General features: G+C 48.2%; 4 protein-coding genes across 4 annotated transcripts; 3 read left to right on the top strand and 1 right to left on the bottom strand.

Annotated features, from left to right (window-relative positions):
* Positions 1 to 230: 230 nt before the first annotated feature.
* On the top strand, positions 231 to 1122 carry RhiXN_03063 (glutathione S-transferase; the record flags this gene model as incomplete). The annotated part of the gene is made up of 3 exons (XM_043322880.1): positions 231 to 319; positions 372 to 499; positions 557 to 1122. The coding sequence occupies 3 exons, from the start codon at positions 231 to 233 to the stop codon at positions 1120 to 1122; spliced, it is 783 nt and encodes a 260-aa protein (XP_043178376.1).
* Positions 1123 to 4039: 2917 nt separating this feature from the next.
* On the top strand, positions 4040 to 4737 carry RhiXN_03062 (haloacid dehalogenase; the record flags this gene model as incomplete). Its single annotated transcript, XM_043322879.1, has 4 exons — positions 4040 to 4314; positions 4379 to 4465; positions 4516 to 4556; positions 4616 to 4737. 4 exons carry the CDS (start codon positions 4040 to 4042, stop codon positions 4735 to 4737), a joined length of 525 nt encoding a protein of 174 aa, XP_043178375.1.
* A 193-nt stretch (positions 4738 to 4930) lies between these two features.
* Positions 4931 to 8419, bottom strand: RhiXN_03061 (aminotransferase class I and II protein; the record flags this gene model as incomplete). Its single annotated transcript, XM_043322878.1, has 16 exons — positions 4931 to 4951; positions 5012 to 5175; positions 5230 to 5354; positions 5422 to 5495; positions 5569 to 5704; positions 5764 to 5969; positions 6018 to 6066; positions 6227 to 6338; positions 6388 to 6517; positions 6702 to 6786; positions 6915 to 7051; positions 7100 to 7339; positions 7402 to 7680; positions 7739 to 7880; positions 7934 to 7948; positions 8010 to 8419. 16 exons carry the CDS (start codon positions 8417 to 8419, stop codon positions 4931 to 4933), a joined length of 2325 nt encoding a protein of 774 aa, XP_043178374.1.
* A 994-nt stretch (positions 8420 to 9413) lies between these two features.
* On the top strand, positions 9414 to 12195 carry RhiXN_03060 (Cellulase (glycosyl hydrolase family 5 protein); the record flags this gene model as incomplete). The annotated part of the gene is made up of 8 exons (XM_043322877.1): positions 9414 to 10237; positions 10289 to 10469; positions 10522 to 10820; positions 10868 to 10978; positions 11026 to 11168; positions 11224 to 11473; positions 11522 to 11603; positions 11656 to 12195. 8 exons carry the CDS (start codon positions 9414 to 9416, stop codon positions 12193 to 12195), a joined length of 2430 nt encoding a protein of 809 aa, XP_043178373.1.
* Between the last annotated feature and the right edge of the window lie 286 nt (positions 12196 to 12481).

The raw sequence follows: 12481 nt of genomic DNA, 5'->3' as shown, positions 1-12481 counted from the left end.
CGGATCATAGAGGACAGGTTTGAGTCATCAGCACTATGATCTCATTGCAGAGTGGATAAGGCTTTGTCAAACGGTCTGATTTCTCCGTCATCTGAAGAGTCTGCGTGGGTGGTTGAGAATGATCAGTCAGTCCCTTCCTATCAAATCTGCCGGATATCCGTGGTTTGATGCTGCTATAAATACTCCGGATCAGTGTACTTAGATCAACGGCCCCTAAAGTTCCCGCCATTATGGCCGCTACCAAAGAGAATCCAATCATCCTTTATGATATTCCCAACGTCAACGGTGCTTCATGGTCTCCAAATCCATATAGAACAAGGTATATTTCTCTATCACAGTGCACGTTATCAACACAACAACTGGTCACGCAGGTTATCTCTGAATTACAAGGGGCTACCATATCGTATTGAGTATGTTGCATACCCCGATATCGAACCCAAGATGAAGGCATTAGGCGTAGCCCCAGTATCAAACACTTTTCCCTACTATACACTACCAGGTGAACACTTATTCTACTAATTGACAGGAATGAATTTATCTTGATTGGGTCTGGTAGTGATTGCGGATCCATCAAGTCATCCAGACGGTAAACCAACCTATGTTGCAGACTCGTTCGAAATTGCAGTATACCTAGATGATAAATATCCCACTCCTACGTATCCTGCAATTTTTGCGCCCGGGACTCGCTCTCTTCAGCATATACTTACAACACAATATTACCCGGCCACCGTTTCTAATATAAGGTTGACCATTATGCCACGGATGCTTCACCTCTTTGATGCTCGATCAGTCGAGTATCTGAAGCGCACAAGAGGGCATATGCTTGAACCATACCCGGATGATGTGATTTCCCAGAAATGGGCCGAGGCGGAGGAAAAGTTTTCTTCCCTTAGTAAATCTGCAGAGCTCAATGACGGAACCAAGGATGCTGGACCGTTTATCACGGGACACACTGTTTCCTTCATCGATTTTGCGCTTGGGGGCCTGATTCACTGGGTCAAAAGTATAGAGGGAGAGGATTCGTCTTACCTGAAGAAAATATTTGAATGGCAGGGAGGGAGGTGGAAAAGGCACTGGGAGGGGATCCAAAAGATTGAAAATATGTCTTCCCAGGTGAATTGATAAGCAGAATAAGTTGTCTTTATGTAGATATCAGAGCGTTGTTATTTTGTGTTCCAAAGGGCTCCTTCGCACTTAGCCTGACTATTCAGGATGTCGTACTGTCAAACACGTGAAAAGTAAAAATAAAAGCAAAGGTGGGCAAATCCTCGGCAGTGAAACTAGTTGAATCCTTCTAGTGCGTGCGAAGACCGAAAAAGGTTTGGCAACAACCCGATGGCGACAGGATTACACCAATATAAAGGCGCATGTCAGATACTTATCCTTTCCTATGGTCTGCACTTGGCAAATGTATGCATGCTTAAGAGAAAGCGGGGGCGCTGGTGATTTGCGAGCCATAGATCACTAGATTGACATTAAGAATGAAAACAGTGAAAGTATAGAGGGAATTCACTGCCTTGAAAAGACAATTGGGCACACAGAGGAGAGGGAATGAGACAAATGTACGTATTTTGTGAACAAATCAAAAAGTACATAATCAAGAAACTTGAACGCACAGAAAGGTCATATAGGGGTGGATATATTTCATCTCAATGTGTTACTGCTAATGCACTTCCGGTGCTCCGGTGTACACATTAACTACCGGGTATAATTACTCAAATGATGAGTCCTTGAGTGTTCTTTGGGTCGTGAGTTTGCGCAGACTTAGAGTCGCAATATTCGCACACATAAGGCCACCGTGGCGTCAATAGGGCCGGGGATAGGCACGAATTGCATGACCGAACGGGCAAAATCTCACTATAAATATCATGAGATCGACATGACCACCCTCTTTTTGTGATTTTAAAACTTGCCTTGGATATTGGATAGCATCAAGGGGAGAGACTGGCGGACAACTAACGTTTGTCTGGATGGCATATTCAGGTAGAGGAATTGGCTGTGGCTGTACAGCCCTGAGTCCTTCTGGGGGTGCATAGCGATGACTTGGTGGCGCTGACGGGAAGGGTGTGAACTCGGGCAAACAAGCTACACGCTGCCGCTCTCCGCATGCCGAGCTGGAATGAATTAAGTTATGTATACTCCCATTATCTGTGGCTTGGTGGCGCTGGGTTCCATAATTTATATCCGACCCCTTTGGGGATGGCCTCCTTCCAGTAGCTGGATTGGACAAGCAACCGTCTTGGGCAGCAGGAAAGGACCGAAAAGGTGGAAGATCGCTATTGGTACGAATTGAGGTTATATTAGAGCTGGACCGGTGATGCGATGATTCCTGTGAGAGAGCCATGGTAAGCCAGTGGGGAAAAACTGTCTTGGGACTTCTTATATACACTCCTTGGGCGTTGATTCACGCCCTTGGCTAGTCATTGTATCTGCCTGACAGTAAGTATACGGTATCCCTCCAATTAATTACTCGTGGTATTTGGGTAACAAAGAGAGCGCTTTCAGCCAGTCGTCCGCCGCCGGCCAACCAGGAGTCCCGATGAAACGAAAGAGTTACCGCTGCATGCAGACGTAACCTTGTCCGCGTGTATGCTGGTTTTGGTCAAAACGCGGCCTCTCGCAAGTTAGCCTTACTAAATCGGTAGGCCGTACAGCCTGACGAGAGTCTAAATCCACTTAAAATAGTATTATTCGATCAATAATATAAATCATTACGTGTGCTACCGACATACCATACAGTAACAACGAGTCCATCGGATGATCTCAATAGAAAGTCGATTTGTATCTCCCATTCGTTTGAGGCTGCACTTGATCTCAACAATAAACATGGCGTATAGGTGCTTATGCTTTCCCCCGCTAAGTATACCTCTACGGGGATCAACCCAATTGGCTCAATAACAATACAGCCATCCGGGGAGCTTCCAAGCACACGAGGAGCGGAGTACTGTTTTCAAGTTCGTCCCCGGGCCGCTTAGCTGGAGCTGCCAGATGCGGAGACAAGTATGAGAGCGTTTTAATGCCTTTAGAAGCTTGATTAGCTGTAGCAGTATGTCTGGGAGGTGAATTAATCCACAAGAGAGGACCAGGTACCATATTCAGACCGACGCTTGCGGCGAAGTTCTGTTGAGTCGGAGTAGTACTGATTAAAGACAGGAATCTTTGGCAAGGTACAAGCACAATAGCGACGAGCTAGGTGGGAAACGACGTTGTTGAGTAGTCTCGAAAAATATGGAGGCAAAGAGCAATACAAAGTGGTATTTCGTTTTCCTGCTGATGATCGCGCGTTGATCAAGTATGATTATTTAAATTTACTCGTATTTAATACTATATGTATCGAACCAAATCGGGTTCACCGGCTAACTTTCACCCGGCAACATCCATCCGCCTGCCACCGCGCACTAACTCAGAAACGCTCTGCAATTGACTACTACCCATAGACTTCGGAAATTGCGGCTATATCTTGCTGAATCTCACTAAGATATCATATCATTACTCTGACCTGAGACTACCGATCGCGAGCCATTATGAGCACCACAAAGGCTACTTCACCTATCAAAGCTGTCTTCTTCGACATTGGTGGAGTGGTGATTAAATCGCCTTTGATAGCCATACACGCATACGAACGCGAAAAGGGACTCCCAAAAGACTGGATAAACGTCATCATCACTAGACGAGGCAAGTCATAGCCGTCCTCGTTTGTCGAGTGGGTTCTCACTCACCTGGGCCAAATTCAGGAAAAGGAGGCGCATGGCAACGTTTCGAAAGGGGCGAACTTGAGCTATACCCTTTCTACACTTTGTTCGGACAAGAACTGAGCGATACTGGATTGGGAAATCAATACTATCGCGAGTGGTGCCAGTCTAAAAATGTAGGTGAGAGTCATATTCCTCGTCAGTTCAAGGGTCGGCTACTTGATCTCGGTCTAGATGCACCAACACTTCCAGAATCTGTGAAAGTAGATGGAAGAGAGGCAAGCACCTTCGAAGCTTGTCAGACTGAATCACTAATCCAGGTCTGACGTCGTTAGCTATTTGGAAGAATGATGAGGTCCACTGAGTTTGACCCTTACATCCTGGGTGCAATACACAAGCTTCGAGAAACTAAGCAGTTTAAAATTGTTGCTTTGACAAACAACTATTCAGCTCAATACGAGCGCATTCGGGATACTCCTCCTTCAAAACAAGGAGCACACAAGTTCTCTCCAGAAGCCGAGCTTGAGTTCTTGGGTTGGGGAGAGAGCACCGGGGGTCCAGGCGGACCAAAGATTCGAGCTCTGTTTGACGATTTTGTTGATAGTAGCGTCGTTGGGTCAAGGTAGGCCGATACAGTTTAACCTGGCGATTGCGATATTTGGCTCGTATTGACTCGGTGTGAACAGGAAGCCCGAGCCTGGTATTTACCAGTATGCGTGTAAAGTGAACGGCGTCAACCCCGAAGAAGTCGTGTTCCTGGATGACTTGGGCCTGTATGTCACATCCATCTGTTTGGAGCCGAGTTGAACCTTTTCGTATTTAGAAACTTGAAAACCGCTCAGGCATTGGGGATGAAGACGATACGTGAGTGTGACCGTCTTCCCGTCAACTCATCCTTCATTGTTACTTCTTCCATTACCTAGACGTTCCTATCGGAGGATCCCGCAAAGCCGTCCAGGAACTTCAACAACTCCTGGGCATTGAACTGCTAGGCAGTGAAAATAAAGTCCCGAACCCGCAGTCTGAAGGAAGATCCAAACTATAACATTGCTCAGCTGGCGGTTCAGTTCGCAAAGATCCAGTACACTCTCTAAACCAGAAGATATTTGGGCGACGAATACAAGGTGACTGAATATGGTAAACTACTAACATAGTACATCACTATCAAAAGAGTAGAGAATTCAATTTAAATAATGGGACAAAAGTTTAAGTCGTTTCAATCATCGTGGCATATCGTGTCATGGTGCGCTCAACATTGTCTAATTTTATTAATGGACCCATTAGTTTTGTTGTTTGTGGCCTAAAAAGGTTCAACTCACCGAAAGGAAGGTGTCGTAATTGATCTGAATCCATCCATCCCGATCAGTGTCGAGGCGCTGGAAAGCCTCGGTGAGGGTCTTTATCGCCACACATGCTCGGACAAAGCGGTCAAACGAGATGCCTGGGGGCGGGGCGCCTGGGGCTGTGGACACAGGCAGAGCGGCTGCGTTGGATAACCGTTAGATAAAATGCAATACCGCCCATTAATACAACTTACAGTATTTGGTGGCGATGAGACTAATTAATTGAGGCGAAAGATTGTAACCAAATTGGCGCAGAGCATTGGCCAGCTCATGTCCCTCGATCGTGCCAGAGTTGTCAGAGTCGAAATGGCGGAAGACGCTACAAGACACCAAGCATCCGTCAGATTCCTAAAGTTTACATCATGGTGCCGGCATATTGGACTTACTTTTGCCAGTCAGCAATGTATTTCCATAATCCAGCAAATTCGTTGAAACTTATCGATCCACTGTGGTCCACGTCCTGAGCCAACCGAAAGCAGTCAGCTCACTCCGGAACTAACGCAGGGCAAGGGGGGCAATTCTATACGACTCACAAAGATTCCCATGAGCATCTTGGTCGTGTCCAGGTCGAATGGACTCCAGTTTCCGTTCACAAGCGCCCTCTGCAGTTCGGTGGCGGTGATCTGGCCAGACCTATCTTCATCGACGGTTATGAACCAGTTCCAGAGTCTGCGAGGGATATGCGATGAGCCAAGTTCGGCTAGAAATATGTGTTGATTAGCACGTACTGAGGGTCTGCTCCTTGAGGGGGCCGGGGATTGGGTCCTGCGCCGACAAACCCAGCAGGGCCTCCCGCAGGTCTCATCGTGGGCTGGCGGCCAGGTTGAAATTGCTGTTGTTGTTGTTGCCCATAAGGCGCACTCTGGTAAGAGTATCGGCTGTTCATTCGTATAGGTACAGTCGGGAGAGGAACGGTGTGGGGGAGTGATATGGTCTAAAGAAATGAGCCTTGTTTATATTTTGATCAGCGTCAATCAAGTACCATTAGGTACAATCGCTTAATCAGCACCGAATCTCGTAATACACGAGCGCTAGCCAATGACGATAACGAAAGGGTGTGGAGACAAGCGTGAGTATCGTCATCCCAAATTATGCCGAAGAGGGTGGTGCCGAAACGTTTGCACCGGATGGGCGATGTGTTTCATTTTTTCAGCAAACGAGCTGTGCACGAGCGACCAATTATGCACATACGCAGCAAGTTGAGAAGCAGTGCTCGGACAGCCGGTGATCGTCAGAAGTAAGGATTTATACAATTCATACACGTGAGACGCGAACGACCGGGCGGACCGGTCCCGAGTCATTTCTGAATGCCATAATCAGAGATGTTAGTCGATGAACCCATTACGGCTTACTCTCGTATTCTAGGACATTGTCTGATTCAATCCGTTGCTCTGGCCTCCCCCCGATAGTAGATAGATATGTATAGGCAGTCCAGTGTACCTTCCACTCCCATACTAATAGCTTACCCTTGATGGCCCGGTGCTGTCGTATTCACACGCCCCTACTTTTAACATGTTTTCTGAATTCCAAGTCTTTAATTTCTTTCTCTGATAAATATAGTTTACTGTGCCAAGTCTACGAAACTCAAATTCATAAGATGTCGATGGTGTATATAGAGACCCTCTCAATCCTCAAAGGATTACCGCAGTCGTGTATTGTGGCCCACATGGACAATCATCAACACCTTCCATTGCCTAACAACATTCAGAGTTATGTCCAGATACAGGAGTGTACCGCCAATGGGGACTTTACTGTAACAAGGTAGATCAGACACAACTCGAAGCTGAGCCGTTCTGCCCTCTGATTCTAAAACCATTTCTTTACGCTGTGCAGCCTACCAAGACGGTAGTGCATTCATTGATTCCCTAGCTATTCGTACCCCAGCGCCTTGCCCGAATCGCGTATTCGAGTAGCTGCTTCGTATATCATTTCCTCTCCTACATTAGCAACAGACACACGCAACCAGCTGTCCCACGACGAATCACTCGAAGGAACGAATCCCGTGAGAGGCAGTACCTACCAACCTAGTTTAGACCCGAATAGCTTTAGCAAATGACAACTCACAACAACACCACACTCGGAAGCTAGTCGTCTGGAAATCTCAACATTGGATACGCCCTTGAACGGATGCTTGAGAATCGCAAAATAGGCACCAGATGCTCCAATCTCCCATTCAGACCCCTTGAGCGTGTCACGGAACACCTGATGTCGCTTGGAAAACTCGGCCGACTGCTCAGCGAGATCTTGACGTAGACTTGGCAGGAGAGGCGCGAGTGCTAGTTGCAGTGCACGCGCTGGGCAAATCTGACAGGGCACCCGATAGGTCGTTTTACCGGTGTAAATAAAAGAAAGTAGTGTGCACTTACTTGTATACAATCAAGAACCTTTTTGACTTCATCGACTACGCTCTTGTCTGCCACCAATGCGCCAAGCCTGTGTCCTGGAACACGATAGCTTTTGGAGAACGAGAACAGGTGAATGACATTAGAACGCCAGCTCCAGTTGTCCTTTGGAGTAAATAAATCGTGCGGAGGCCCGGGTGTTACGAAATCACGGTAGGTCTCATCGATGATCAATGCGATTTTATGTTTGACCGCAAGATCTGCAAAAGCTCTTATAGTCGATGTGGGGTATGTAATACCTGACTATGTGAATTCAGTCAAAATAGGGTTCAATTGACTGAAACGCTATACTGAGACTTACTGGGTTGTTTGGAGAAACAAGTACGATGGCTTTTGTGCGAGGGTTAATCAATGATTCGCCTTGTTCGACACTAGGCAAGAATCCACTCTCGGCAGATACAGGAAGTCCCACGGGTTCGATGCCAAGTATACGCAATGTCATCCTAAATTCCATAATGAAAATACTGGCGTGAGGATTTTGCACCAACGAACTTACTCATTATTGAAATACCTGAACTCAATAGAGAGTAATATGTAAGTGGCATCTACCCCTGGTTGATTCCACAACCCACCAAGGCACGGGCAGTATAACCTCGTCTCCTCGCTCTGCAACCACCATCACGGCGGCCATGAACGCCGCATTGCACCCTGCCGTTAGGGCGATATCTTCAACTTGAACGTCTACATCGAGTTTATCCTTTCCTCCGTACACATACTTCATCTCCCCAACCAGGGCTATCCGCATGGCCACATCCCCACGCACGTTCCCATATGCGGCGCTATCCGAGCCTCCAGAGATGGTGGTATCACCTTGCTGCGCGACGGGACTCTGTACAACTTTGCTTAACCGTTCGATTAGCGAGGGGTGCGGTTGTTCTCCGGGTGATCCCTGTGAAAGGTTGATAAGAGGTTTTGAACCTGGGTCCTTGTACTCAGACCCCCATTTGGTGACCATAGGAATACTATTCGAGTCATGACGCATAATTTTCAGTTTCGGGTTTGGATGATAGGTGATCGCTGATACTGACGGTGGCAAATTTGTAGCCCTGACGGCACTAATCACTTTGTATGCGGTGTTTTGAGACATCACAAAGAGTTTCCTTTCCTAGATAACAGCACTTGACTATGGTGACACTCGTTTGTGGATAATTCGTCTTTGTGGACAGGATCAAACGAGTGAGGGGTTTAATATGTAATCTCGGCCGAACCACGTGTATTCGCTCGATTCGGCATGAGCAGATGCTCAGCCGCTCAGCCTCAAGAACGTGTGCGGCGTATCATTAACAAGGTACCAGCAGAGAAACAATTGTAGAGGCATTTCCCGAGTATGTCTATTGTGAACTCTAGCGGATTGGTTGTTCTGAGCATAGATGGAACACGAGCACGTGATCATACAACCGCGTTTGATGTCTTTCAGTAAAGCGGAGAAGAGTTAACCTGTCAGCCGCCGCCAAATCGCCAAATCCACGTCGGGGGACTTGTCGGACAATACTGGTCTATGCGTGAGACCAGAGCTTGAAGTTTTCTACGTGGCTTCAGAATGAACAGAAAATTTAAATATGCAGTAAGGTTAGCCAAGGAACATCATAGGTACGCTAGCCAATATGTTGATGAGGCCGCCATTTATGGTGTCAGATCTAACCTTGGTGTCGGTGCGGAAGCAGATGGCTGTGTTAGAAGACCGTATTTGTCCTAGCGTGGAATTTAGAATTAGTTCAAAGAGCTCGTTCAACCTTGCTGTTTTACAACTCACTCTCCCTCCCTCTTCTCTCCTTACCTGCTCGCTCTCTTGCCATTTTCTGGCCCAACGACTGGCCCCCTCTTTTTGTTCTTATTAATTATATCTTCAACCAGCCGTACAGCAGAGCCGAAGAGTGTCAAATCAGGTACGCGGTTTTTTCAGCACGACCAACCATCTGATAATAATACTTTCCCCCGCTTTTTCAGACGCGACTTACTTCAACTGAGCGGCCACCATGGCGCACTACGACCCCTTGCACCCAGCTCAGTCTCCATACGCGCACTCAGCTGCAGGCTCATCTTACCACTTGGAGTCGCAGCCTCTGCACGCACCTCCCTCGCCCCAGCCATCCGGCTCGTACTATAACCTTCGGGACGATGGCCCATTGCCTGAACCTCGTGCCCTCGGTGGATATGGCGACCCAGAGCCGCGTAATAGTATCGTCTCCTACGGTACTGGCTCCCCCTACCGCGATTCGGCGTATATGCCTGGTACCCCCAGCGGGAGCACAACATTCCTAGGTGGCTCTGCTCCATCGGGATACCGCGACGACCCTTATGCCAGCACTGCCGGCTTCAAGGAAGGAGACGTTCCCATGTCGCCTATGGGCCAGTCTCGTGGACTTGACAAAAGTGAATACGCGACACCGGCCAAGAAAAAAGGAAATTCCTTGTTTCGATGTGGAGTCATCATCCTGATCATTCTCCTTATTGCTCTTGGGGTTCTTATACCAGTCTACTTCAAATTTATCAAGCCCAACATGCTCTCTAGCGAGAGCGGGTCGAGTAATGGAAGTGGAAGTAGTAATGGCGGCAGTGGTGGAGGCAGTGGCGGTGGAAGCAGTGGAGGAGGCGGAGGCGGAAAGAGTCAGGATCCTATCACCGGCGGTGACGGTAGCACAGTCAAGCTGACGGAAGGCGGAACGATGGTCTATACAAACAAATTTGGGGGATACTGGGTCGAAAATCCTGATGATCCATTCGACAACAGCGCGCGCCCGAACAGCTGGACAAAACCTCTCAACCAAACCTGGGACTACAGCACTGATAAAATCTATGGGTGAGTACATTGGCTCAATTTCAATTGACCGAGACTCATGTCCTTAATTAGTGTCAACCTTGGCGGCTGGCTCAACACTGAGCCTTTCATCTCCCCTGCACTCTACGAGCGATGCAACACTGGAGGTCAGATTGTTGCTGTCGACGAGTGGACTTTGAGTGAATGCATGGCAAAGGATACGGCAAATGGCGGTCTCGAGGGCCTGATGGAGGAACACTACAAGACTTTCATTGTAAACGCCAGCCCCACTTTTTCAAATTCGTAACTAACTCGATCATATCCAGACTGAAGAAGATTTTGCCCAAATCGCCGCCGCCGGCTTGAATTGGGTCCGGATTCCCATCCCCTACTGGGCGATCGAAGTTTGGCCCGGCGAACCCTTCCTGCCCAAGGTCTGCTGGAAATACTTCCTCAAGGCCATCCGATGGGCACGCAAGTATGGTCTTCGCATCAACTTGGATCTGCACGCTGTCCCTGGTAGTCAGAACGCTTGGAATCACTCGGGTCGTCTTGCCCATGGAATCAACTTTTTGAATGGTCCAATGGGTCTTGCCAACGCGCAACGAACTTTGGACTACATTCGGTGAGTTCGTCGTTGGGCCGTTTCAATGGTTACTGACCGCAGCTTAGCATTTTGACTCAGTTCATTTCTCAACCGCAATACAAGGACGTTGTTCCTTTCTTTGGTGTCGTGAACGAAGCGCTTGTTCCCACCATCGGCCAAGATCAAATCGGTTCCTTGTATGTCCAACTTTTGATGCACCTATACTTATCTAACATCTCTACAGTTACATGGAGGTCTACAACATTATCCGCAATATCTCCGGCGTGGGTGAAGGGAAGGGCCCAATGATCTCCGTTCACGACGGATTCGTTGGATTGAACCAGTGGGACGGTTTCTTTGAGGGTGCTGACCGTGTCGCTCTCGATAGTAAGTACACTCTGAGCCCTGTCTCGATTGGCACTGACTTTAATCTTCTTTTCAGCTCACACGTACCTTGCGTTTGGCGGTGTCGGAAATGATCCTTTGGATCAGCAAGTCTTGAAGCCTTGCCAAGCCTGGGCGAGCAATGTGAACAACTCAATGAAGAACTTTGGGTTCATTGCTGCGGGCGAATGGAGTAACGCGATGAACGACTGTGGGTTAAACGTCAATGGCGTTAACCTTGGAACTCGCTACGAAGGTACCTACATTGGTTTCCAGGGGCAAGGACTGGGTGCTGGTAGCTGCGACCGGTGCGTAGACTTTTTTTTAGCCGTGGGTTACCACTGACTCTTCGCTAGATGGACCGACTACCAAAAGTGGGATGCCCAGACACGTGCTGCAGTTAAGGAGTTCAACATGGCGTCCATGGATGCTCTTCAGGTACGCGCGCCTATACCCGTAGTGTGATCGAAAAGTCTAAGTTTGTTTGTAGAATTGGTTCTTCTGGACTTGGAACATTGGCAACTCGAGTCTCACCAATAAAATTGAGGCACCGTTCTGGTCCTACAAGCTCGGTCTTGCGGAAGGTTGGATCACCCAGGATCCTCGCGAAGCTATCGGAGTTTGCGCGTCTCAAGGACTCCCCAGCAACCCGTTCAACGCACCACTGAAAGCATGGCAAACCGGAGGTGCCGGCGCAGGTGATATTGTAGCTGCTCAGATCGCCAAGTACGGTACCTGGCCTCCGGCAACACTCAACAACGCGAATCCACCCTACGCAACGTACACCCAAACAGCGTCCGTCACAACCATGCCTGCTCCTACATACACTTCCGTTCATGGGAAGACTACCAAGACGTTTGATGCCGGAAGTGGTTGGTACAAGACCGATGATACCGCCCCAGCTTATACGGCCGTCGCTGGATGCACGTACGCGCCCGCATGGGACGCCATCGCAAGCCCAAGTCCTATGACGTGCCCTAACCAAAGACGGTGGCCAATTCCCCGGCCCACTCCACCTCCAAAGGCATAAGTCGAACGATACACGGCGCATTTGAAAGTACTGTATGGTCATATGGTGGCGCGCAGAAGTTGCTTGGATTCTCAGGGGTTAATTATCTCCTTCATTTTGAATATTTTCGCTGTCTTAATTGTGTTGTTACTTGATCTTACTCTTGCCACCGTGTGTGTTGCGTTGGATGGACCTGCTCTCATTTCTTTTATTGTTAGTGCGGTACAATTATTTTTCGAATACATATGGGTTTCATCGGCAGCTATTCGAAGCGAAGCGTTCAGAAATCTTGCGAGGAACTCTGTCT

Source organism: Rhizoctonia solani, chromosome 3, assembly GCF_016906535.1.
Source record: "Rhizoctonia solani chromosome 3, complete sequence".
NCBI lineage: Eukaryota > Fungi > Basidiomycota > Agaricomycetes > Cantharellales > Ceratobasidiaceae > Rhizoctonia > Rhizoctonia solani.
This window is presented reverse-complemented; position numbering and strand designations above follow the sequence as displayed.